Source organism: Aulostomus chinensis, chromosome 15, assembly GCF_037954235.1.
Source record: "Aulostomus chinensis isolate RoL2024-O1b breed Wild chromosome 15, RoL_Achi_v1.0, whole genome shotgun sequence".
In the NCBI taxonomy this organism is placed as follows: domain Eukaryota; kingdom Metazoa; phylum Chordata; class Actinopteri; order Syngnathiformes; family Aulostomidae; genus Aulostomus; species Aulostomus chinensis.
Genome location: NC_141334.1, coordinates 27,689,518 through 27,717,068, shown reverse-complemented (window position 1 = coordinate 27,717,068; position 27,551 = coordinate 27,689,518). Strand labels below are relative to the sequence as shown.

The window sequence follows — 27,551 nt, the reverse complement described above, 5'->3', positions numbered from 1 at the left end:
AGCAGCTGTACACACACAGAGAGAGAGAGAGAGAGAGAGAGAGAGAGAGAGAGAGAGAGAGAGAGAGAGAGAGAGAGAGAGAGAGAGAGAGAGAGAGAGAGAGAGAGAGAGAGAGAGAGAGAGAGAGAGAGAGAGAAAGAGAGAGAGAAAGAGAAAGAGAAAGAAAGAAAGAGAGAGAGAGAGAGAGAGAGAGCGCATGTGCATGTCCCTAGCCCTGTGTGCGCGTGCCTGTTGACTGGTGCAGGAATGATCTCTGAGTGCCGAGGCTCACAGGCCACAGCCAGAGACAATCAATAGACGAGTGGCTGATCCAGGGCCAGCCGGTGTGTTGAGAGTGACGCACCGCGCTGGCTAATTAAACTATTCTAATAAGCACTCAGGCTTCTACTCGCCCTCTTCCAGGCTCCAGCACACTGACACAGCACATCCCAGGTTACTGGGAGACTGGGGGTGAGCAAAAGGAATTCAGGGTGTCAGTGTGCTCCACCCAGTACTCCCACTGCCATTCACTCCAGCAGTCCCCCACCTCCTGCCTGTCCTTGTCCTCTCCAGCACACCCATAATTGTGGAGTGCCAGTCCCCCGGGTCTCCCATTCTCTCTGGCCCTGCTGATTGTAACCCCACCACCCACACCCCTCCACCTTTGTTGGCATACAATGGAGAGAGAATCCTGTCTCCTGGCAACCAATCCCTCAGAGAAGGTTGCTGTGGTGATTAAGAGACGGTATGAGGGAAAGAAAGGAAAAGAGAGAGAGCTAGATAGGCGGAGGAAGGTAAAGAGTCAGAGAAAGAGGTTTCCTAAGTACAGACAGAGACGGGAGGATTTACAGGAAGTTGTTCTTGCTTCAGCGTTTTAATGGTCATCAGTCTCCAGCTCCAATACGCCGCAGTGAGACATCTCTCATCATCACGGAGCGGATTGAATCCAAGGGGAGATATTCCATGTTTTTGTGTTGTTACAGAGTGACTCCTAATGGTGATGGGTGGAGAGGTGGTGAGCTGAGCAGATGGACGTTCCTGTCAGGAAACATGACTTCTGAACACAGACACTTTTGGCAAGGGAGACATTTGTCTCCCAAACAGACACAAGGTGCATTGAGTAGCTTCAGCAGATAGCAAGAGCCAGTTTGACAAACTAACCTCTGCTGACCTCGGCACTAGACAAGCCAAACACCACCAGAGCCTTGTGGGGCACGGAGGATCATGAGCTGATGTCTCTACCCTTTGAACTCAAAGCGTAGCCTTCGGAGTCAAGTCTTAGCATGAGGAGATGAAGGCGGCAGCTATTAAAGGCTCAAAGGGTTACAACAGCCATGAGAAAAAGGAGTGATCCACTTAGGATGTGCGTCTGGTCCCAGTGACTACGGGTTGTACTGGTTTTGATAATTGTTCACATCAGCAAAGGACTGTACCCGTACGAAAAAAAGCAGGAAATGAAGACAAAAAGTAACACACACACACGCACACTGAAGATAAGTATTCCATGAGAGGACAACAACAATATCAACAGGCTTGATATTGAATAGGAAATGATTGTGGGAGAAAGGCTTTGGTAGCGTTGGGAGTCCCTGGAGTTCAAGCCTTCTGGCAGGCCAGCCTCTCCCCTGAGACTGTGCCCAGGAACATCAATTATCTCAGCCACAGCCGAAGAGAACTTCATAACCTGGCTGTTGCTCACAGGGACGCGCGGGGGTGCTCAGCCGGGCCGGGCGAATCTGAGGCCACACGGGGCCCTGAGCAAGGGCTCGGCTGGGGCTGTTGGGCCATACCGAATGTGCTGGAATGCAGCCTGAAAGCAGCCATCAATTCCAAGTGCGACTGACCTACAGGCTGTTTTGACATAATTGAACTTTAAGTGATGAAGGGGTGACAAATGACAGGCACTTGACTTGCCTGCCTGGGTGTTTGACAGCTCTGAGATGGCCTACAGATGCAGCTGTTAGTGCCACAGAGCTGCCAACGGCCACAACAGCCAGCTGCTGCACCTACACAGGCGCAGACAGTGAGGGCTCGTCATTCTCCATCCATTCATGGATTTAAGGAAGTCTGGTTCAAGCCACACCTGACCAGAGAGCGTCTCTCTCCAGCTCCCTGCAGGATCATCTTCCTCCACTTTGCTTTTACAGACAATGGCTCAGTGATCACGGAGCAGCCTCCTTCTCTCAGGAGGTTAACACAAATCAAATGCTACGACGGGTTACAAAATATACCAATATACTCGGGCAGCAGGTTGACGATGAGGCGAGGAAGAGAGAACATTCAAAGGACATGGTCAGTTCATTGCATAGGTGGACTCCTCATCACAGAGGCCCCCATGGCCTTGACCTGTAATTCTTATTTATAGAATTCATTGCCATTTATCAAAGTGTACCCCGCTCTAGCTGCTCTGCCTCCACCAGTTGTCCCACAGCCCATCACAAACCCCTCCACACCTCCCACGTCCACACATTCCTCTCTCCTCCCCCACAGGGAGGGCAAAGGTATCAGCAGCAGCCAGAGGACAGGGATAAGACTGGCCTGTCTCTGTCTCTCAAACACAGACCCAAGTTTATTGCACAGCATTTTAAATTATTTTTTGCAAAAAAAGTGACAGCTCTATACACCAGGGTGTCATTGTAAATGGTGTGCCGGTGTTCTGGTGATATCTGCTACCAGCACTGGTGCTCTTTGACGTCCAGGGTCTTACAGCTATGAGAGTATTTAGTCTGATGTAATTTGACAGCATAGAAAAATCACTGATTACAGATGTGTGCAACTGATGTAGTTTTTATTTGTGTGGACTGATAATGGGCCCTTTCTGTGTTCACGCTGCACCAATTTTATGCCAATATGATGATGTACAGGTAGAAGGCTGATTTCTTAAATAACTTCATTAGCAAATATTCAGCATTGTCAAACACGACCATTTGAATAAAGACCAAAAAAAGCAGTAAAATAAACAAGTCGGAGGCCTGGTGCGCTCTCTGCTGTTACACCATTTTAAGTCACCTTAGTCATGTGTCATAAAAAAGTTTTGGATATCAGCACACATTGGAAAACTTGCACGTGATTTATCTGTGACAGGCCTGTGATTAGTGGCTGATAACGGCCAGTTTATAAGTCAGGCCCCACACAAAACATTACAGCTCTCACATTTCCAGAACAGGGACACACAAGCCTGCAATACTCCAGCCTGGATTAGGCTCTGCAGGAGAATAGTGCACACAGAGGAGAAAAGACCTTCTGAAGCCCTGGGACATAGAGGACTGGTGACAATATGAGCTCCGGCTGTGCCATAAAGCTGATAGGCGAGGTGCCAGTCCTCGGAGTCGCACTGATAGCCAGCTGATAACATCGTCATGGGCAGGAGCAGCAAACTCTCCAACCAAACTAACGGGGAGGAAATGGAAAAAGAAAAGACAGAGACTGAAGATGCTACATGAGAAGCAACCGCTTCTCTGTTGTTCCTCTGCTAGAGAGACCAGATGTTTTAGCACAACCTTGAAGCTCTCAAGCGGCAACTTGATGATCAGCGAGGCTTCATTGCCTTTAGTAGGTGGTACCCAAGCTCTCTTCTAAGCTGTCCACAAGAGATTCCAAGCCTGATCCAAGCAGCTACTAAATCCTTGAAGCGCAGCACTGGTGCATGTAGATGAAAGTCCTGCATTCAAGCCCTCTCTACACGATGCCACACAATTTTCATGAAAGCAGGGTGGCCAACATTTTTTGGTATCATGGAGCAATAATAATGTCATAACCTTTCAGCATAATGTAATTCCAGTGATTGGAGATAAAAATTACCTCTGCCCCTCCTGTTGGCTCTGGTTTTGGGGAAATCTGTCTGTAACAGGGAGACGAGGACCAATCACAGCTCAGCCAGAGAGAAGAGAAGAAAGATGGCTATTTCTGAATGGCTAACTCAAAAATTAACCACAGAATGCAGCTGTAGAAGACCAACATCTCATTTCCTGATAAGCAACATAACCCAAAGTAGCACATTCAATGAATTAATGTTTTATAAGAGATCTACAAGGGCCTATTTTGTTCTTATACTTCAAACTATATTCTCAACAAACGAAAAGTCTTTACTCATGTGATTATTTCTTTTCTCACAAGTGTGAGGGCTAAGATGTTGACAGATGGCCCCACCCCTCTTAACCCATGTAACATTACATACAGAGGAAACTCTACATACTAGCTGAGATTTAAAGTACTACAGTGTGTGAGGTGAGATATTAGACATGGTCACTGACACTGAGGAGCGGCGGTCTGAGTAAGTGGTTTGATTCACCAGTTACTGGGAACCAAACCCATGAAAGGCAGTGGGTGTAGTCATGGGGAGTAGCTTGTTTCCCTGACACAGAACTCTCTGTACTGGGGGAGGCAGCCATGCCGGCTGCTGCCCACACAATCACCCATCCCCCTACACAAATAAAGGGTCTGATCCAAACCCCTGCCTTCATCCAGGCTCTGAGGCAGCATCACTGATCAAACACCCTCACCAAATGGTTTTAAACATGGGATAGTTGTGAAGAAATAAGCCAAATATGAGAGTATATAGAAGCAAATAAAAGTTCTCTTGGCTGCTTCATTACATGTCAGAAAGATGAACACACAAGAAGTCAGCTTAAAGCAGTAAAGCGTGAACGTGGTACTAGAACATTCCCCCTGAAACACTGCGCTAAATTAGGGATTAGAAGTTCTTTCTTGAGATCTAACAAACATGAAACCTCGGAGGCTCTTCAGGAGGAGACACGGTTTCTGGAATTTCCAAAGCTCAGCTGGTTACTGCTCACTGCCTGATACTTAGAAGAGAGCCGCAAGAACGAAGAGGGTCAAAGTTCCTCATACCATCAACAACACATCCTGGACATTAACCACCATGGTACGCTGGCTCACCCAACCAAGCACTTGGTCTCACTAACTTTTAAAAATGGTGTTGAGGAGGCAAAAGCAGTCACATACACAACAGTCAGTTTAAGTAAACACCTGCGGAGACGTGTGGCTCACTGCCAAAGCTCTAAAAGGATGAAGATTCTGTGCCAGACTGCAGATGGTTCAGAGGTAAGATATCAGCATTTCCCACACAAACGCCTCCCCATGAATTCCATGGTTCCTCCCTTGCACCTAGCACAGCTCATACTACACCAACCAAAAAAACAAAGTTGCTTACACCAGCTCCACACATGAAAGATGTGTAAACTTGAACCTCTCCAATAAGTGATTCTGTCACATCTTCTTTCACCTCCATTGTATTTACACGGGAGGTGCAGGGGCTTGTATGGCTGCAGGCAGTCAATGAGTCTGTCTTGCTCATGCTGTGTCCTCTAGGTTCTGGTCTAAAATTAGGGCTTCTGCCTCTAGGACATGCATGATGGGAGTCTTCTGGACATGGGTAGAAAATACACACTTCTGCACAATATGTGCTTTAAGCTAATGAGTCCTGTAAATGGCAATAGTGCCATCGCATTATTTCAAGAAAAGATCCGTTAGCAGCTGAAAGCCTCCTGAGGGCTCAGGCAGAAATGGGAAGTACTTTGCTACACTTGCAAAAACATCAATTCCTTTTCAAAGGCATTTATTGCATCCATCCTCTGTAAAGCCTCTCATCCCCCAGCAGCGAGGAAGAGGACAACCCTTTGTATCCTCTGTTGGGGGGGGCAGCACTATGGCAGGACATCAAGATAAGACTGCTGTTAAAAGACAAGAAGATGGATCATTCTTTTGTCTTTCCCGTATTTTCTCCCAGCACAGGCAGTCCTGGTGTATCTACTCTTCCTCGGCGGTTCTTGAAGGCAGGTGTAGTACACACACCTGGCTGCCATCCCTGCAGGAAGCCACAGGCCAGCACTGTCAGTTGTTGTTATGGCTTAACTGAGGCTGCTGGGTTTATTCATGCCTCCAGCGCACACACTCAGCCCAGACATGAGAAGGGAGCTAAAAAATGACCACTCTACAAAAGCGTTCCATGACCAGACCTGATTGGGATGGTAAAAATAACTCTGCTGCACTAGCTTAGCTATCGCACACAAGCTGGCTGGCACCCAGTAATTATGACATATTCTGACTGCATTTATTCCCCAAGTTGTTTTGTTCAACTGTGCATGAGAAGAGGCTCTTCTGGCACATTAAGAGGAGCAGATCGTCTGGACACCAGAGATTAAAGATTCAGAGCTGTGATTCCACATGATTCCAGGGAGATGTACTGTGGCCGTGGCAGCTGGTAATTTTGACCCTGACAGCCTTCTTCAATCAATTAGATCCATTTCAACAACCCAAGCATATGTACAAAAAGAAAAGTAAAAGGGGGGGACAAATGTAAAAGAGCAAACTGTCCTGGGAGACATTAGGAACAGCGTCCATCAACCCACATTCACCTCCTGCGTTAAATTAGACTCCAGACCATGAAATTACTTCTGACTTCAAGAGCAGCAGCTAAAACTAGGAATGTAATAAAGAATTACACAGCGTTGCAATTAGTTGGACTAATATTCTGATGTGATCTACAGTGTCGGAGGGAACGCACACTTTTACATCGTTATTCATGTTTTCAATGAAAAAAAACTTGACTATGGTTTTATTTTTGGAGGAATCTTCAAACGTAGATGTAGTTTTGACGACATGGAGGCAGGATGTCTGCAGCAAGACTTTATCTACGGTAATTCAAAATGTTTTTCTGACAAAAAATTAGTCTCATCAACAAATGTTGCCACTTCCTGCTTTGGTCATTTTCGCAGGTCATACTTTTGATTTCCACTAGAATTCATTGTGCATCCTGACAACACAGGTCAATCTACTGGGAAAATACACAGTAATACTCTTCACTTGGCAACTGCTGAGTAAGTGCACAATCATGAAAACCTCAATACTACCTAGAGGGAGGGGAAATGTTGTCTTTCAGGACAAACAGGGACATCCAGTTTGCCACCAGTAGAAACATGGCATCAGGCAACATAGCAGTCCTTTCAAGGCTGAGAACGGGAACGGCTCTGATTAATAATGAGCCACCGCTGAATATTTTATGTGTGAAACTGAAACATCACCTTTTCAATTAAACATGCGCAGAAAAAAGACTTGCCCTGACACCTTTGAAGGATCCTGCAAGGTCACTGGCTAGCGCGTGTTTGGAGAGTGTAGTAAAGTGCTTTTACCTAAAACCTGCCCCGCATGCCAAGTCCCTGACGGCTCCAAAGACAGTTAAAACCCCTGAACGGTCCTGAGTGGTCCAGAGTACAGCTGTGATGGACTTTTGATGTGGGGAGGGGGGCAGTTGAAAAGGGAGGGGGTGGGGGGGGGGACTTGTCATTCAAAAAAGTTTGGTAACAAATGAGCTTTGCTCAATTCAGTTAGATATCTGGGCTCTCCATGCACACAGGTGCGTTACCCTCTGCGTCTGCAACGCCAGACACAGAAGAGGTTTTTTTTGGTTGCTGTAAAAATGTTTTACAAGGAGTCAAACTTTCAACAAATGGAGTGAAGCTGAATATTTTGTCAGATAAAGCTGAGTTATTAATTTGGGAAGTGATAACGATCTTTTTTCAACGTAGTGGTGGTTTGAGAGCACAGATGCTGTCAGCTTCAGGTGAAATTTCAGGCATCCATCCACCCATCCACCCATCCCTCCATCCATCATCCATCCACCCATCCACTCATCCCTCCATCCATCATCCATCCACTCATCCATCCATCCATCCATCCACTCATCCATCCCTCCATGTTCTCCCTCTCCTCTTGTTCAGGGTGGTGGGGGTGGAGCCTATCCCAGCAGCCTTCCCCCTGGACAGGTCACCAGTCCATGGCAGGGCCAACACATAGAGACAGACAACCATTGGCTCTCCCAGCCACGCCTACGGTCAATTTAGAGTCTGGATTAACCTGGTCCCCTCTTGATGTCTTTGGACTGTGGAGGAAGCTGGAGTACCGGAGAGAACCCACGAGAACTTGGTGTTTTCCCCATGTTTACACAATGTTACCCACTGAGTTATAAGTCAAGTACAGAGTATTGTTCTTGCGGCGGCAGCGCACGTCCCGGGCCAGCACACTGCCAGCAAGGCTGCATGCTGGACATGGACAGAGACCACGGACATATGAGGCTGCATGTCTCCTGTCTCCAGCAGTCTTGCCAGCATGAAAGTTATGACTTATTTCAACTACTGAGCGCAAGCGATGAAGCTGCGGGATTCCAATGATTATAATGTGAGCCAGAGCCTTGAGGTGGGTCACATGTTCTCATGACAATGGGGGAACTACAATGAGGCAGCGTTTTGGTGTTCAGTCCTGTTCCCTCAGCCTCCCAGTCACAGCTCTGACTCTACGTTCCCCAACAGTAGAGCCGCAAATTTTCACACACAGTCTCTTAGTATCTTTCCACACTCTGGATCCAGGGTTCGAGTATCCACTGAACAGAGCACCAGACATGCAGGATGTAACTGGAGGGATGTTCAAACTTGTAGCTGGACACTAACCTCACTCCTGATTGCTTATGGTGACCATTTGACGACAAACGTCTTTGGCTTCCTTTTATCATGAGCTCTATGGATTCAAAAAATGTTAGAAGAAATGGGATTTCTAGATCTGATTCTGCTTGTCTTTATACCACCATGAAATTCCACAACACACCTGAAGCTACCGCAGCTCTGACATGTGAAACAGAAGCAATCATGACCTGGTAAACATGGTCCTGACAAGCTTTTTGGCTGAGGAGCACAACTCTATAATTTGAGAGGATGATTAAGCAGAGACCACCTGAAATATGAATATGAATCCTCACGACGGCTTCAACACTTATTTACATTCCCTCATCTTCACAAACAACAATATGCAACACCTCACAATGAGGTAGCTGTGCTAAAAATGGCGCCATCAACAGCTGCTTTACCCCCCCCCCCCCCATCCCACCTTCTGCTCACGTTGCCTTTTCTGAGCTATAATATTTTTGGAGATTAGACACACAATTAACACTAATGTTCTTAGAGAAAAGAGGAGGGCTTAGAGGAAAAACAATCATGTTCCCACAGCTCAGCTCTGTAAGACAGCGCCCTGACATGAGCTGATGATGACACGCACCGCGGCGAAGTAACGTGTCAATAGAGTTGGAACTGCAGAAAAGGAATGGCTGTCTGAATGAGTTGGCAGGTCTGTTTCCACGTCTGTAAACCATAAGAGATAATCTGAAGGAGGTTCAAGCATGAGTAGCCCTGAGTAAGCACCTAGCGAACAGGTTCAGTACCCTGGAGACCTGCACGCCACACGCCACATCTCACACAGCTGGTGACAAGCCCCCCGAATAATGGCCAAAACTATACATTAAACCTACATAGACAGTACATATATACATATAATATACGTATGTGTGTGATATATATATAGATATATATAGATATAGATAGATATAGATATATAGATATATATAGATATAGATAGATATAGATAGATATAGATATATATATAGATAGATAGATATAGATATAGATATAGATATATAGATATATAGATATAGATATATAGATTTTTTTTTTTTTAACTTAAACCCTGGGCTCGGTTCAGATTTAGTTGACAATCTCATCACTCCAACAATCTCCAGCCGCCGCCGATTCTTAAACTTGCTCAGATTCTGCTGTTCTGGTCATTGTCTCCACGTTCATGTTTCTGCCACAAGCACACAGAGTCCAAGTTTATATCAGGTCCTTTTCAGGTCTGTTTTGGCGATCAGGAGCCTGCACATGGTGTTTTACTTTGAAAATTGACCGATATACTACGCTAATAGTGTGGAGATTTCCTGTCTGGCTTGATTGGCTCTGTGCAGGTGGACACACTGTCCTTCAAAAATAGACTCGCTACTGTTCCTGGCAAAGCAGCGTGCTGGTAAGTGACCGGCTAGGGATCTGAAAGGAATCAGCACTGGGAGGAGCAGCACTGGGCATACAGGGATTACCTGCAGGCGTGTGGGCATAGGATTGATTTGACTCTATTAACTGTAATGTAGTGGAAGTGGCAAACAGTGATATCTAGGAAAACACTCCCTTCAAACAGAGATTCTGTATCAGCAGATAACATCAAACTTGATGGGGACATTCGGGCATTTTCACGTTTCTTCTATAATAGCCCTGAACCATATTCAAAGCTTTTAAATAATATAGCACACTGTAAGTCTGATATCATGCTACGATATCCTGTGAAAATCTATCCATGCATCCATCATCCATCCATCCCTCCATGTTCTCCCTCTTCTCATGTTCAGGGTGGTGGGGGTGGAGCCTATCCCAGCAGCCTTCCCCCTGGACAGGTCACCAGTCCATGGCAGGGCCAACACATAGAGACAGACAACCATTGGCTCTCCCAGCCACGCCTACGGTCAATTTAGAGTCTGGATGAACCTGGTCCCTCTTGATGTCTTTGGACTGTGGAGGAAGCTGGAGTACCAGAGAGAACCCAGCAGGAACAGGGAGAACATGGAGACTCACACAGAAAGACCCCGTGCTGCAGCCAGGGCTCCACCCACAACCTTCTTGCTGGGGGGGCCACAGTGAGGACCACTGCTCTACCGGGCCGCCATTCCTGTGAAAATATCGAAAAACAAGGATGCGCGTGCACACACACAGTTTGTAGATTATGATGATGACAAAATTGTATGAAGGGGCCAGGACAAGATAAGCTTTGCTTCCTTCCACCAAATACACATGCAAGGAAGTCCTTCAGAACTTGGCATGCACCCTTCTCTGGCTAGATGCTGTTAATCTGAAGCAAAATGGTACTCTGCCGATACGCGGATGTGAAAACTCCTATTAGCATCAGAGCGAAGGGCTTATTTGTCACAGAGGCCATTATCTCTCATTAGGAGCAGAGGATGTTGTGGGTGCTGCAGAGCTGAACATCAAGTGGCTAAGTGATGAATGTGCTTTGGGGGTGTTTATCACCCTAAACAGTGTGGACACAGTGATGATGACCGATGGACTCAGGAGAGCGAGGAAAATCAGCGCTGCACTGACCTTGTTTCCACTGGGAGGTTACAGGGACAGCAGAGGAAGCGTCTCTCCTTCATTCTGACGCCTACAGGCATGTAAACACTGTCAGAGGTGGATTCTGTCCACTTGGTAGTTGAGTTTGTTGTCTTAATGACAAACATTTGCTAACTGATGGTTTGTTGTGTTCACATCTCTAAACGCATTTAGATTCAGTCACACGTGAAAGTGATTTGACCAGATAAGAATCCGAGCAGCATAATTGGGTCAGATTCAGACCGACAGACACACTAAGGCCTGACCTTAAGGAGTTTGTCAGCTGCTAAATTTTTGTCATTTTTTAATTAACACTAATAACAAAATAATCATGTAGTGAATGAACACAGCAAGAGAACAATGTTCTTGTTGCTTGTGGACTGCTGAAGTCCCTGAGACACGAATGGCAACACTACAATTAGCAGCACCGGTAACCTTAGTTAGCATGAAGCCTGGAGGCTACACACACGACTCCTGGGGTTGGTGGAGTTGCTCCTTTTCACTCTGGAGAGAGTCATTGTTCACTGTTCAAATAAGTGACTTCATCGTGAATTTAGGTGTGTAAACTCCAACCCCCCAGTAGAGGACTGGTAGTCATGATGTCACAGAGGCTTGTGCATAGTCATAGCTAGCTTGAACTTTTAGTGGTTTTCCATGTGTCCAGATATTCAATCACAGTAGCTCTTGATGGCTACAAGCTTGTTTATGATGTGGTGATGCTAAAGCATAGTGCTAGTGCCGCTAAGCTGAAGATAAACATAAAAAAGTACTTCACAGCCTTTGGTGAGAAAGTGCCACTTGGAGTGTCACTGAGCACACTTCATTTTTGATCCCCCATGTTTGTGGGAAAGTGAGGATGCTAACTGCTATAACACAGCAAAGCTAAACCACAGACATCAGTTGTCATAATCATTGGATGAACTTCTCACTGCCCTGACCAAAGTCCTCAGGCCACATTTATAAACTTGAGATATCTTTCACTCCAACATTGACTTTATGACCGAGACTTGGAGGTAAAATCTGGCCCATAAATCTTGCCGGAGAAGCTTTGGCAGCAGCCCAGAAGGCCGTTACACTCCCCACCTGTGAGGGAGGAACAAGTTCTGAATACAGAGTGGCTGCACTGCCATCAACCAGCACTGCTCTTCCTCATTTCCACAGCCAGCAACATGTTCATTCACCAATTCAGACACAAAATGGAGGGGAAAGAAGAAGAGGAAGGCTAATGTGGCGAGGTAAGACATTCACATTCACACTCAATACAGACCAACAGCAGCTGGCACAGCACCAGCATGCTAACAAATCAACATCCAGGCCGGTGCTGGGAGGATTCATCATCATCGTCATCAGATGGAGGAGGACAAAGCAATGTCCTCCACTGTCTCAGACTCCACATGTCCAAGGACAAGTGGCTCCAGGTGCAATGAGACACTCTTTGGTTTGAAGTAAGCGCTGGATCATGACCTCCAGTCTTAACTGTTTGTGTGTGTGTGTGTGTGTGTGTGTGTGTGTGCTCGAAGCAGAAAAGGGGACTGATGGGGGGAACAAGTCTGAGTCTGCATGGACCCCTAGTCCTGCTCCCTCATCCAATATCAGGGCTCCACATAGCGAAGCACCTGCCTCAGTTGCTGCTCAAAGGAACACAGGCTTGTTTTCCTGTTGTAAAAGAACACCAAATGAACATGCGAGCAGCGGGGGGAGGGCGGCGCTCTGCAGCACACACACACTCAAAATAAAGGATCAGTGTGTCCGTTTTCACAAGGTAACCAGGCAACCAGTTCCTGGCTGGGGCCTTTGGTTTTCCTCTTATCAGGTAAGTGCAGTCTGCGCCTGCTCAGTAATGGAGGTAGCAGGTCCTTCCAAGCAAGCAAGGACTCTCTCATGGCTGTGTGTGTGTGTGTGTGTGTGTGTGTGAGAGTGTGTGTGAGTGAGTGTGTGTGAGACAGACACTCTTAGATGACACAATTAAGGATGAGATGAAGTGGAATCATGCAGCAGGAGTGAGAGGCTCCTCATATTTAACTGTGGTTTCAACCTTTTCCGTTCAACAAATAATCTTGAAAACAATGTCATGCAGAACTAGTATTGTGTGTATGCCTGTGTGTGCCTGTGTGTGTGCGTGTGTGTAACAGTCTCTCTCTGCTCAGGACAGGCCTATCAGAAGTATTATTCCCCAGTACAACTAAGCACAGTAGCACACAGAGAGAAACTCTCTGGAACAACATCTAACTGACATCACTCCTGCCTCGGGAACGCAGCCACAGTACTGCAGTATTTTCTACCAGCTACTGATTACCCTTCCCTGCCAGTAATGATGAAAGCTTCTCCAACATGAAGGCTTAATAAACCATCAACACTGGCTTCACGTCCCGTTTCAAACCTCTTTGTGGTCGTTGGAATTCTATATTCTAACAGCACAAAGAACAGGAGGCAGGAAGGTCCCACTTGTCCTCTGTGGCCATTAAAGAGAGCTGAGCTGATTGTTGTGCGTTCCTCTGAGCCCTGTCAGAGGAACGCTACGAGTCCGGCAGACACTGTTCCTGCCCGCTGGAGTGGAACAGCGAGGCCACGTCGCCATTAGGATGTTAATGAGCCCAAACTGGAGTCGCAACAATGTGAGTCATGAGACAAAAGAGGCTGCAGCACCTTATAGTGGCCCAGTTCTACCAGGACAGACCCAACAAGGGAGTCCGTCTTTATTTAATGAGCATCTAACCATCGAGCCGACTGGAATGCCCCCCCCCCCCCATCACCCAGTTTCAGTGTAAATTCCACGAAGCTAAAAGCTACGCCCACACACATCGACAAGGACACCGCCTGGTTTCACACCCGTCTCCGGTCACATTCTTGTCCTCCACTCTTCACAAGATGAAAGACTTTTCTTTTTTTATTTCTAAAGATGTTTAACTTCCATCTCAAGTTGATTTCTGATTGGTTGGTTGGCTCCTCCGCAGTTGCACGTCCCTGCTGGCGGATCTTTCACCGTTGCTCTGGGAGATGTTTGATATTTACTCGTCGCCACAACAGCTCCACACAGTTCACATGACATCCACATGTTGACGAATCAATTTTCTTAATTTACCAGGCATCAGGAAAAGCTTCCTCATGTGCTGAGCTCATTAGCTCCGCCCCCTACAGCACAGGTGAGTGTAGGTATCAATGGAGGGCCTATCATCCATGATGGTCATGTTTGTTTCAGCTCCTGTTCATCAACAGACCAAACCAAAAACGTAACCCAGACACAGCAGAACCCTCTCGACCTCCAGAATCGGACCAGGAACCGATTTGATGATGTCACGCAAAGTCCAGCTTTGACTGATCAAAGCAAAAGTTCCAACTCCTGCTGCTTTCATCCAATGACAGAGACACAGGTTAGACCACCTACGCCGGGTTAGACCACATACACTGAGTTAGACCACCTACCCCGGGTTAGACCGAGTATACTGGGTTAGACCACCTTCCCCGAGTTAGACCACCTACCCCGGGTTAGACCGAGTACACTGGGTTAGACCATGTACACTGGGTTAGACCACCCACCCCAGGTGAGACCACATACACTGGGATAGACCCCCTACCCAGTATTAGACCACCTACCTAGGGTTTGACCGCCTACCCCGGGTTAGACCATCTACCCCAGGTTGGACCGAGTACACTGAGTTAGACCACCTATCTCGGGTCAGACGGCCTACCAAGAGCTGGACTGCGCACCTGGGGTTAGACCACCTACTCAGGTCCGGACAGCGTACCCCAGGCTAGGTCAGGGTCCCTGGGCAGCAACCCCTCCTAGATTCAGGGTCAGCGGGGTCAAACTTCTGGTATCTCAGATGTCGTGAATTTAGACGTGATCGCTGGATTATGTATCCACAGGTATAAACACGGGACATTAGCGGGAAATACCAGGGTTCCTGGGAAGGGAGGCGTCAGAGTTGTACGAAGAGCAACCAAACGCCTCTCGCTCGATCCGGGGATCTACTGCCGCTGTACTCCAAGAGTACACGTCGAGTACTCCTGCCTTCTTAGCTCCTCCTGACGAGAGAGCCAGTCGGGTCAGAAGCCACCGGGACGCTCCACAGTTCCTGGTTCGTTTCTGGGTTCCCGCTAACTGATTAAACTGGAACTGGGTCGGACTTGGTCCGCTTCTCCGTCCACTCGGACCTGGTTTGGTTCTTCAAGTTAAATATCAATCGGATTAGGGTCCTAAAGCGCGAACTGAAGTTACCAATCATGTGAATTTACGGATCCGGGCAAGTTTCCCTGCCCGCGCCGCCGCCGGCTCATGGCTGACCACTCGCTGCCAAACAACTACGGCCGGGTTTGTCAGGAAACTCACCTGAAAACAGGCCGAAAAGGACGCAGCACAGCCGGGCTATCGAAGGCTCCATCGCTGCGTCTCTGCTCCAGCTAATCCCAGACTTTTCCACTGAAACTTGGCGGGAGAACTTGTGGTGTGTTGGGGTGGAAAGCGTTTCCACAGATCGAGCCGGGCATCTAAAGTCCGCTCCTCCTCTTCCTCCTCCCCTCCTCCTCCTCCTCTGCTCTGCAGGTGCACAGCCCGCCGCAGGCTGTCACGTGACCCGCTCCTGTTTTAGGAGATGTAGCAGCGCCCTCTGGTGGCACGCAGCCGCACAGGCATCTTCTCGCCTGCCATGAACGTGAGCCTCATGTTTGAGCAGCTATTATCACAATCCTCTCTCCAGTAGGCCAGAACCCCCCCCCCCCACACACACACACACACTCGAGGCCATTGTGGTCCTTCGGGGGGGGGGGGGGGGGGGTTCAAATGTGAGGTCTCCTGCTCAGAGCCAGCCAAAACATCTAATACTGCATACAGGCGCCTGGGATGCGAGAGTCTCATGCACTTTTATGAACCTAATACTATGACTCGTCCTGCCGCCTTTGAGGATTCCGGCTGCATGAGGGGACGTTTCCAAAAGTGCTGAGAGGAAGAACTTTTTAAAAAAATGTTATATTATTTCATCAATAATTTTCTGTATGTGTATTTTCCTTTAACTGAGACACTGTCTTGTTTGATGAATCAATACAACCCTGTCCCTGAACAACCCTGTGACAACCATTGGCTCTCCCAGCCACGCCTACGGTCAATTTAGAGTCTGGATTAACCTGGTCCCCTCTTGATGTCTTTGGACTGTGGAGGAAGCTGGAGTACCAGAGAGAACCCAGCAGGAACAGGGAGAACATGGAGACTCACCCAGAAAGACCCCGTGCTGCAGCCGGGGCTCCACCCACAACCTTCTTGCTGGGGGCCACAGTGAGGACCACTGCTGCACCGGGCCGCCCTCCTGTGGAGCCAGTACTTTCAATTATTAATAAAATACACTGATCATATTTCTACTGGCTGATAAAACGCATCTGTATTACCAATTACTTTCTACAACCAGTCCATTGGTTATCAGTTTAGTTCTGTTTATTCAGTTTATTTTTAACTTATAAAAAAAAGACCTAAAGATGCAGAGGCACAAAACCAGTTCAGTCAGGTAAAGGAGTGAAGAAGTCAAAAGATGCTCCGTACAGCAGATAAAAACCTGGTGAAGCTTCCAGAGGAACCGGACTGGCTGTGACCCAGCACTGGAACACTAGAGCATCATGCACTTTCACTTTAGATGCTGAAGTAAACTGAGAATCAAGTACTTCTGTACTTCTGAGAGATTTATTGTTCACGTAAATCTGATTAATCAGATGAGCTAATCTTAAACTGTATAAATGAATTAAAAGTAGACCAAAAGACACATTCATTTTTATAAAATTTCTTATTTTGAAAAGATTGTTTTTGCATTTTAAGAAAGCTTTGAATTTGTTTTCACAGGTAAGGAGGTCATCAGCTGTGGGGGGAGGTAGCTGAGGATGGTGGGAAATGTAGTTGGAGCGTTATGTCACCTGTAGAGACAGATTTCAAACTGGAATTGAAGATTCAAGGAATTCATGTGCTTTATTTCGACAACATGGCCTTTGATTTCCCACAGACTGATGACTGATGTTTGTCAAGTGATGTTAGAACCATAAATGTTGAAGCCCCTCAGGCCTCTACGCACTGTCCCTGTTGTCGTATCTCATCCCTTCGTCAGGCGCTAGCTGGCTTTGCTTGTCCAGCAGTTGCTCTTGTATTCTTCATGTAAACTGCAGGGCGGAGCAAAAGAGGTGCATTGGAGCTGGGAGCCTGGTAAGCCAGGTTTTGTCCAGCACAGCAACAATTTGGAGCAACATCCACTGGCAGTTTTTTTTTTTCGCAAGGAATTTAGGATTTAGCTGGGAAGCTGTTTAGATTAGGCTGCTTCAGAAATAGCTGACGGAGAACTGGGATGTGTGATCGGGATTTTGAAATGGGGGCTGAGGTGCTGACCTGGCCAGGGGGAGTCAGTTGGCTCAGAGAGATAGTTGATTGGTCATTAAGCACATCAGCTCTGAGGTAATTGCCGGGATCTCTGACACACTTGTTGCCAACCAAAACATTTCGGACTTTTAATAACTGTAAGCCATGGTTCACCGCCAGACTGCGTCAGCTCCAAATGGCCAAAGAGGATGCCTATAGGAGTGGGGACAGGGTCTTGTACAGGCAGGCCAGAAATACACTGAACAAGGAGATCAGAGTGGCTAAGAGGAGCTACTCCGAGAAGCTGAAAAACCAGTTTTCAGCAAACGACCCTGCTTCAGTGTGGAGGGGCCTGCGAGACATCACCAACTACAGGAGACCCTCCCCCCCGCGTCGAGGCAAACAAACACCTGGCAGACAACCTCTACACCTTCTACTGCAGATTTGAGAGGAATAACTTCACACCTCTCAACCACTCCAGCCCACCTCTCATCCAGACCATCAGTACTGCAGTGACCCCCTCCACACCTCAAGCTGCACCCCAACCTGCCCCCCTTGTCATACTCAGAGTGTGTGAAGATGAGCTGAGGTGGCTGTCCCAGAAACTGAAAATCTAGAAAGCACCAGGCCCAGATGGAGTGTCACCATCTTGCCTGTGCTGACCAGCTGGCTCCAGTCTTCACCAGGATCTTCAACAGCTCCCTGGAGAAGTGTGAAGTCCCCGCCATCTTCAAACACCATCATCCCAGTCCCCAAGAACCCCACCATCACTGGACTGAACGACTACAGACCGGTGGCCCTGACATCTGTGGTCATGAAGTCCTTTGAAAGACTGGTGTTGAGCCATCTAAGGATTGTAACAGGACCCCTGCTGGACCCCCAGCAGTTTGCCTACTAGGCAAACAGGTCGGTGGATGATGCTGTCAATCTGGGACTGCACTACATCCTGCAGCATCTTGACAGCCCAGGGAGCTACGCAAGGATCCTGTTTGTGGACTTTAGCTCGGCATTCAACACGATCATCCCTGAACTCCTCTCCTCCAAACTCTCCCACCTCAACGTGACTCTGTCCATCTGTCAGTGGATCACCAGCTTCCTGACAGACAGGAGTCAGCAGGTGAGGCTGGGAGATTTCACCTCAACAACCCGGACTGTCAGCACTGGCGCCCCCCAGGGGTGTGTCCTGTCCCCCCTGCTCTTCTCCCTCTATACCAACGACTGCACCTCCAAGCACCCAGCTGTGAAGCTCTTGAAGTACGCAGACGACACAACGGTCATCGGCCTGATCCAGGACGGAGACGAGTCTGCATCCCGGCAGGAGGTTAAGCGGCTGGTGTTCTGGTGCAGTCAGAACAACTTGGAGCTGAACACGCTCAAGACTGTGGAGATGACAGTGGACTTCAGAAGACAGCCCTGGCCACTGCTCCCCCTCACCATCAGCAACAGCCCTGTGTCAGCCGTCGAGTCCTTCAAGTTCCTGGGAACTACAATCTCTCAGAACCTGAAGTGGGAGACGAACATCCACTGCATCCTGAAGAAGGCTCAGCAGAGGATGTACTTCCTGCGACAGCTGAAGAGACACGGTCTGCCTCAGGAGCTGTTGATCCAGTTCTACACCGCTGTCCTGTGCACCTCCATCACCGTGTGGTTCAGAGGAGCCACCCAGCAGGACAAGAACAGACTGCAGCGCACAGTTAAGACTGCTGAAAGACTCACTGGACCCCCCTGCCCTCCATTCAGGAACTGTACTCCTCCAGAGTCAGGAAGAGGGCAGGGAACATCATCAGAGACCCTTCTCACCCTGGGCACAAACTGTTCCCACTCCTCCCCTCTGGCAGGCGCTACAGAGCCCTGCACACAAAAACAACAAGACTGAAGAACAGCTTCTTTCCCACTGCCGTTACTCTACTAAATAGTTGATCTGTTAACCTGCTGCACTGCTGAGTGGTCACACACTCATGTTCAACTGGTGAGAGGATGTTTTTCTCCTGCAGGTGAGGCATCACTGTGGACTCCACGGAGTGGATTCTTGACCTTTTTACCTTCATATAAAATTCTGTGTATTGAGAGACTGACCACACTTGGTGTGTTGCTGCCCGGTCGGAAACATGCAGGAAAATTTTTAGATGTGTTTGCATCAGAAAGTTGTTTCTTCATCATTTGCAGAGTTGGTTTTCTTCCTGGATCTTATGGCATTTTGAAAAGACGTTTCTGTGCAGGTGCTGGTACCAAAGCAGCACCTTCCTCTGCCTCCTGCCTTCCATGGATTCTCCAGACGGATGATGACCTGAGATACTGACACCAACATCCATCCATCTATCCATTGTCTTCCGCTTATTCCTTACTAGTAAGGGTCGTGGGGGGGGGGGGGGGTGGGGGGCTGGAGCCTATCCCAGTGTCAAGGGGCGAGAGGCGGGGTTCACCCTGGACAGGTTGCCAGTCCATCGCAGGGCCGACATACAAAGACAAACAACCATTCACACTCACATTCATACCTACAGTCACTTTAGAGTATTCAATCAGCCTAGTCCCCAATTGCATGTCTTTGGATGGTGGAAGGAGGCCAGAGTACCAGAGAGAACCCACGCAGGCACAGGGAGAACATGCAGACTCCACACAGAAGACTACTCGAGCTGGGACTCAAACCCAGAACCTTCTTGCTGTGAGGTGACAGTGCTGACCACTGCACCACTGTGCAGCCTGACAACAACATATCAAAATAAATGAACTGTCCCTTTAGAGTTTTACACGACATCTACCACTTTCTGTTTTCTACCATTTCAATGTAAAAGTTTAAAAACAGTATTGAAAAAGAATATTTCTGGTACCAGAGCAATTTGAAAATGTGTGAAGGATGTGTGAAGGTGTGAAGGCATGTGAGGGTGTGTGAAGGTGTGAAGGTGTGCTAGGGTGTGTGAAGGCGTGTGAGGGTGTGAAGGTGTGAAGGCGTGTGAGGGTGTGAAGGTGTGAAGGCATGCCAGGGTGTGTGAAGGTGTGAAGGGATGTGAGGGTGTGTTAAGGTTTGCGAAGGCGTCTGATGGTACGTGAGGATGTGTGAGGGTGTGTGAAAGTGTGAAGGTATGAAGGCGTGTGCTAGGGTGTGTAAAGGTGTGAAAGTGTGAAGGTGTGAAGTTATGAAGGCATGTTAAGTGTGCGAGGGTGTGTGAAGGTATGAAGCCATGTTAGGGTGTGTGAAGGTGTGAAGGCGTGTGATGGTATGTGAAGGTGTGAGGGTGTGTGAGGGTGTGTGAAGGTGTGGGGGCGTGTGAGGGTGTGTGAAAGTGTGAAGGTGTGAAGGCGTGTGATGGTATGTGAAGGTGTGAGGGCGTGTGAGGGTGTGTGAAGTTGTGAAGGCGTGTGAGGGTGTGAGGGCGTGTGAGAGTGTGTGAGGGTGTGTGATGGTGTGAAGGTGTGTGAGGGTGTGAAGGTGTGTGAAAGTGTGAAGGTGTGAAGGCGTGTGATGGTGTGTGATGGTGTGAAGGTGTGTGAGGGTGTGTGAAGGTGTGAAGGCGAGTGAGGGTGTTAAGGCATGTGAGGGTGTGAAGGTGTGTGAGGGTGTGAAGGTGTAAAGGCATATGAGGGTGTGTGAAAGTGTAAATGTGTGAAGGTGTGTGAGGGTGTGAAGGCGTATGAGGATGTGTGAAAGTGTGATGGTGTGAAGGTGTGTGAGGGTGTATGACGGTGTGAAGGCGTGTGAGGGTGTGAAGGCATGTGAAGGTGTGAAGGCGTGTGATGGTGTGAGAGTGTGTGAGAGTGTGTGATGGTGTGAAGGTGTGAGGGCGTGTGAGAGTGTGGGATGGTGTGTGATGGTGTGAAGGTGTGTGAGGGTGCGTGAAGGTGTGAAGGCGTGTGAGGGTATGATGGCATGTGAGGGTGTGAGGGTGTGTGAACGTGTGAAGGCATGTGAGGGTGTGAAGGCGTGTGAGGGTGTGAAGGTGTGTGAGGGTGTGAAGGCGTGAGAGTGTGTGAAGGTGTGTGATGGTGTGAAGGCGTGTGAGGGTGTGTGAAGGTGTGTGAAGTTGTGAAGTTGTGTGAAGGTGTGAAGGTGTGTGAAGTTGTGAAGGTGTGTGATGGTGTGAAGGCATGTGATGGTGTGTTCAGGTTTCTGAAGGCGTCTGATGGTATGTGAGGGTGTGTGAGTGCTTATTAGGGTGTGTGAGTGTTTGTGATAGTGTGTGAGTGTTTGTGATGGTATGTGAGTGTCTGTGAGGGTGTGTGAGTGTCTGTGAGGGTGTGTGAGTGTTTGTGAGGGTATGTGAGTGTCTGTGAGGGTGTGTGAGCGTCTGTGAGGGTGTGTGAGTGTTTGTGAGGGTGTGTGAGTGTTTGTGAGTGTCTGTGAGGGTGTGTGAGTGTTTGTGAGGGTGTGTGAGTGTCTGTGATGGTATGTGAGTGTCTGTGAGGGTGTGTGAGTGTTTGTGAGGGTGTGTGAGTGTCTGTGATGGTATGTGAGTGTCTGTGAGGGTGTGTGAGTGTTTGTGAGGGTGTGTGAGTGTTTGTGAGGGTGTGTGAGTGTCTGTGAGGGTGTGTGAGTGTCTGTGAGGGTGTGTGAGTGTTTGTGAGGGTGTGTGAGTGTCTGTGAGGGTGTGTGAATGTTTGTGAGGGTGTGTGAGTGTTTGTGAGGGTGTGTGATGGTGTGTGAGTGTTTGTGAGGGTGTGTGTCTGTGATGGTATGTGAGTGTCTGTGAGGGTGTGTGACTGTTTGTGAGGGTGTGTGAGTGTTTGTGAGTGTCTGTGAGGGTGTGTGAGTGTTTGTGAGGGTGTGTGAGTGTTTGTGAGTGTCTGTGAGGGTGTGTGAGTGTTTGTGAGGGTGTGTGAGTGTTTGTGAGTGTCTTTGAGGGTGTGTGAGTGTTTGTGAGGGTGTGTGAGTGTCTGTGATGGTATGTGAGTGTCTGTGAGGGTGTGTGAGTGTCTGTGAGGGTGTGTGAGTGTTTGTGAGGGTGTGTGAGTGTCTGTGAGTTTTTGTGAGTGTCTGTGAGGGTGTGTGAGTGTTTGTGAGGGTGTGTGTCTGTGATGGTATGTGAGTGTCTGTGAGTGTTTATGAGGGTGTGTGAGTGTTTGTGAGGGTGTGTGAGTGTTTGTGAGGGTGTGTGAGTGTTTGTGAGGGTGTGTGAAGGTGTGTGATGGTGTGTGAGTGTTTGTGAGGGTGTGTGTCTGTGATGGTATGTGAGTGTCTGTGAGGGTGTGTGACTGTTTGTGAGGGTGTGTGAGTGTTTGTGAGTGTCTGTGAGGGTGTGTGAGTGTTTGTGAGGGTGTGTGAGTGTTTGTGAGTGTCTGTGAGGGTGTGTGAGTGTTTGTGAGGGTGTGTGAGTGTTTGTGAGTGTCTTTGAGGGTGTGTGAGTGTTTGTGAGGGTGTGTGAGTGTCTGTGATGGTATGTGAGTGTCTGTGAGGGTGTGTGAGTGTCTGTGAGGGTGTGTGAGTGTTTGTGAGGGTGTGTGAGTGTCTGTGAGTTTTTGTGAGTGTCTGTGAGGGTGTGTGAGTGTTTGTGAGGGTGTGTGTCTGTGATGGTATGTGAGTGTCTGTGAGTGTTTATGAGGGTGTGTGAGTGTTTGTGAGGGTGTGTGAGTGTTTGTGAGGGTGTGTGAGTGTTTGTGAGGGTGTGTGAAGGTGTGTGATGTGTATGAGTGTTTGTGACGGTGTGTCAGGTTTTGTGCAGGTGTGTGAAGTGTTGTTAAGGTGTGTGAGTGTTTGTGACAGTGTGTGAGGGTTTGTGAGGGTGTGTGCCTATGCAAACGTGTATGAACGAACCACTCAAGCACTATTAGCAGAGTGAGGTTATTTCTTTACCATCTACCTCAAAAGCTCTTCAAGCTTTAACGGAATCTCATCTCCTTATTTAATGTCTATTTATACATCTATACGTGTTTTACCAGTCAAAACCTGATTTTAAACCATGAAAACAAATGAGTCGGAGAACATCAATGGAAATGAATTCAAATCTCACATTATCAAGTCCCATTGCTCAAAAGACACCCGAAACTTCAGATGACATGACCGGGCAGCCGCAGGAGGACAGGAAGCTCCCTCCTTCCTCCCACCCGAACACTCACAGTCACTCTAACTGAGAACCAAGCACTTCCATTCGACACTTCATCCATAAGAAGGAGCAGGGTGACATACTCTAATTCATTGTACCTCATAGGAAAGCTAAATATTCAGATATAGGTTCACAGTTCACATCTGAGGTGGTTTGGCCCCCCCTCCTGGACAAAACCCAGAACTTCCATCCCTCCATGTTCCCCCTCTTCTCCTGTTGAGGGTGGTGGGGTGGAGCCTATCCCAGCAGCCTTCCCCCTGGACAGGTCACCAGTCCATGGCAGGGCCAACACATAGAGACAGACAACCATTGGCTCTCCCAGCCACGCCTACGGTCAATTTAGAGTCTGGATTAACCTGGTCCCTCTTGATGTCTTTGGACTGTGGAGGAAGCTGGAGTACCAGAGAGAGCCCAGCAGGAACAGGGAGAACATGCAGACTCCACACAGAAATATTCCGAGTGCCCGAGCCGGGACTCAAACCTGGAATCATTTTGCAATGAGGTGACAGTTCTAACCACTGCACCAACGTGCCGCCCCTAGAACTTCCACACAGAGCAGTTTCAGGATGCAAGTCAGAGAGGAAACCTGGTGCTGGTCCCGTGAGCAGGAGGGACTTACTTCACTGGAGGTAGTGAAGGTAACCAACCACCAGTCAGCATCTGATTGATGGGTTTTAGTGGCAATGGCAGCGTTGATAACTCCAACATTATGTGATGAATACAGATGTACGACTGGGTTCAGGCAGGTGGTTTTTGAACCGAGCACCAGCCCTCAACTGTCCAAACAACTACAGGTGAGCGATATTTGCCTTGTCGATCACCTGATGAGGTGGACAGGAGGCTCATGTCAGCACAGCTTTATATTAAGTGATAATGTTGCTATGGACACAGTCAGAAGCATGCAGAGAGTGTGTGTGTGTGTGTGTGTGTGTGTGTGTGTGTGTGTGTGTGTGTGTGTGTGTGTGTGTGTGTGTGTGTGAAGTCCTTCCATCTGTCCAGTGTGTCACTAATTTCACATCCCTGGAACAACAGCTCAAAGGTCCACTGGACTCAAGAATGAACAAAGGTCGGAGGTCAAGGTCACCGCAACCTTAAAAAAATTCCCTTTTATATGCAATGTTTCTGGAATGACCTGGAACAGAAACCGGAAAACCTGGAAACGTCAGCAATCCCATAACACACATCTACTGGGACTAAAGGATGAAGAGTAAACATTACAGAGGTCAAAGGTCAAAGACACTGGCAATCTTTGTAATTTGTGGACATTCATCAATTGCAGAAGGAGGAGGAATAAAAGCCAAAAGACAATGTTAGTACACATTTTTTAATAACATGGCACAATTTACATAACACGTTTAAATGAGGAGCATGCTGAAGATTCAGTCGCTTCATGTTTTCTCATCTTTGTACACGATCTAGAAAGACTTCATTTTTTCCCCTGTACACGGTAAACAGCAAAAAAAACGGTTCTCATTTAACAATCTTTTTGCAATATGCTTCGACTAACCACTATGGCTCCGGTGGACAATTTTATGTTGGATTATAAAACACTGCACAACATGATCACAGAGTTTGAAGCGCACAACTAAACCTTCAGTGGACTACTAAAATAGATCTCTGCTCATTAGAAACAAACAGTCCACACTGTAGACTTGCCTTTTTTGTCTTTTGATTTCGTAGGTACAACAACTTAGGAAAGCACTTGAATACACTGTTTAACCAACAGAACCTAGTTCCAAAACATGTACTTTACACTGCTGCGGGGCAGATGAGCTGCATTCTCCCCAGAACAAGACGAGTGTAAGCTGAGTGAAGGTGGAAATCATCTCGGTAGCTGGCTTTTTACACTGGAAGTTCTTTGAAATGCAAGACTGTTTCAAGGATTGTCGGGACAGTGTGTCACCTTGAGTCTAATGGCCTCATCCAAACCCTGTGGATCAGTTAAAGCTCATATCTGTGTGAGTCTGTGGAGTCTGAGTTGTGGAGAGAATACAGCTGTTTGTCTGTCTGTTGGAACACAGTCATTTGTGATGAGAGAGCCAGTGGTCCGAGAGGGAGCCCAGACACTTGTTGCATAGTTGAATAGGGGGTGGGGTGGCGGTGGTGGTGGTGGGTCTCTGGTACAATACTCATCAGCTGCGTCAACACAAAAGGAAGTTGCAAAAAAGCACATTCTGAATCACAGCCTAAATACTTTCTATTTACATTTGTTCAAATTAAAGCTTTCATAGCACCCTTTTGCATATTTGTACCGTGATTTGAATCCTTACAGAGCGACACAGCCACTATACATTATCTACACACTTTCCTGTCCATCAGTGCTGAAGTACCTGTACATTCCAAAAGTCTCCTTTCTTACTCCGCTTTACTTTGCTATACAAAACAAAGAATGCACACAAAAAGCTGGAGCAAACTGGCAAAAACAGTTGAAAAATCTATTTTTTCTGTTCCAGGTTATTGTCGTTTTATACAAAAAACAATTCATTGTGTGGGCGTGTTTCTGCCCACTTAACTTATTCACAGCTATGTTACAGTCTGGCTTTGCCCAAGGCTAAGTGCTTGGTGAGAGTTCAGTGTGAGTGAGGCACAGGGCTGCAGGGACTGAGTCTCTGAGGCTCAGCTCACCGTGCCTCGATGTCCTTGTGAGCCGGTCTGTCTCTAATATCCGTGGCCAGCGGGGTAGTCCGTCTGGGTGAGCCTGGCCGGGCGCCCAGTGTGGGGATAAGCGGTGGCGGGGCACTAAGAGAGGCAGTGGGGGGTGTTTTGTTCAAAATACCGTTCTGATGAGCGGCGGCGGCCGCAGCAGCGGCGGCGGCGGCGGCGGCTGCAGCTGAGGGGCTGACCCTGGAGTAGTGCATGCCTGAGAGTCCAGGAGCCATGAGGCTCTGGGCATGGTGGGGGAGGTGTCCGTCAAGGACTGGGTGGTGCATTGATGGGTGGAGCCGTCCATGCTCATAGTCCTCCCTGAGCATGTTCAGACGGTCCCGCTCCTCCAACTGGGCGCGCTCATGCTCCCTCCTCTGGTCCAGGGCCAGAGGGTGGGCATGGTCACGGTTAAAGTCATGAGGCTCACGGTCCCTGTAGGAGCGCTCAGCCTCGTAGAGGCGTGGCCCTGCCAGACGGTGTAGAGGATCATTTCTCAGCAACAGATCTCTGGCCAGAGGGTCTCGTCTGTGAATGTCCAGGCCCCTGTAGGGGTCCCTCATTGGGTCCCAGTGGAAGGTGGGATAAGGGAACCTATCAGCACCAGGGATGGGGCTGATACCCATGAAGGGTGCCACCACTCGAGTCCTCTCTAGACTGCTTATGCTGTTGATTGGATGAACTCCAGCCATGCCCATGGGCACGGGCATGGAGGAGGGAGGGTGGAGGTTGGGCGTGGAGGATACCTGTGTCAGGTGCTCAGCCGGCCTCTCCAGAGCTCCATCTTGCTCCTCCTTTCTCTCTTCTTTCACTTTGACCTCACTGCTCTTCTTCTGGTGCTCATATGGCAGCTCTCCCTTCTTCTCCATGACCTCCCTGTTCAGGCCACCATTGGGACGTTCCAGGCTGGTCTGCCGGATGTAGGGTGATGCTGCACCCCTGTTGGACACCTTGTCCTCTGATGCTCGGCCATCGTGGATGACAGGTGCGTCCTTGTCACTGTGCTGGTTGTCTTTAAGCTTGTGGTCGTCTGCTCCACCATCTTTCCAGGACTCTGAGTGTTCCCTCTCCCGGTCTTTGGACTTGTTCTCCTTGTCCCTCTGAGGCTCTCCAGATGAGGGGGGCATGTGGTTCCGGTGGTGCTCTTGGGGACGGTTGTGGCCAAGAAGACTGATGGGGTTGACTGGAATTGGTGATGGATGACTTGAGTGACGCTTTTCTACAGACTCCCTGGGAACATCAAGACACCATCAGTACTTATTGACTGTCCAAGAGATTGATTGTGACAAATCTGGAAACACCCACCTGTCCTTGTCATCCTTACTGACCAACGAGTCCCGTTTGTCAGAGTCTCGGTCTCTCTCGTGTGAACTAACTGAGGCGCTCCTCTCAGAGTCTCCGGGTTTAAGCCAGGGTGGTGGTGTGGGGAAGGAGGGCGGCGTGCGGTGTAGGCGGTTCCAGGGCTCCTGGTGGCTGCTGTTACTGGTGCTGCTGAAGTGCTGTGGTGCGTTGGGGCCATCTTTATGGCCGAACACTGAGTTGGCCGCTGTTAGGGATTCAACACGTGGA

At 48.4% G+C, this 27,551-nt stretch overlaps 2 protein-coding genes across 11 annotated transcripts in view; both read right to left on the bottom strand.

Moving 5' to 3' along the window:
- cxadr (CXADR Ig-like cell adhesion molecule) overlaps positions 1-15,489 on the bottom strand; it is a 34,050-nt gene extending 18,561 nt beyond the window's left edge. Inside the window, exon 1 of the mRNA XM_086227256.1 lies at positions 15,307-15,489. Coding sequence (XP_086083382.1) covers positions 15,307-15,358 — 52 coding nt within the window. The 5' untranslated portion in view covers positions 15,359-15,489. The remainder of the gene's footprint in view (positions 1-15,306) is intronic.
- Positions 15,490-24,677: 9,188 nt separating this feature from the next.
- auts2a (activator of transcription and developmental regulator AUTS2 a) overlaps positions 24,678-27,551 on the bottom strand; it is a 388,494-nt gene continuing 385,620 nt past the window's right edge. For 7 of the 10 annotated variants that reach the window (XM_086179169.1, XM_086179168.1, XM_086179174.1 and 4 more), the window contains 2 exons: positions 27,288-27,540; positions 24,678-27,212 (listed from right to left, as the gene is read on the bottom strand). In XM_086179169.1, coding sequence (XP_086035295.1) covers positions 25,961-27,212; positions 27,288-27,540 — 1,505 coding nt within the window. In that variant the 3' untranslated portion in view covers positions 24,678-25,960. The remainder of the gene's footprint in view (positions 27,213-27,287; positions 27,541-27,551) is intronic. The other 3 variants (XM_086179172.1, XM_086179175.1, XM_086179176.1) reach the window with 1 other exon arrangement.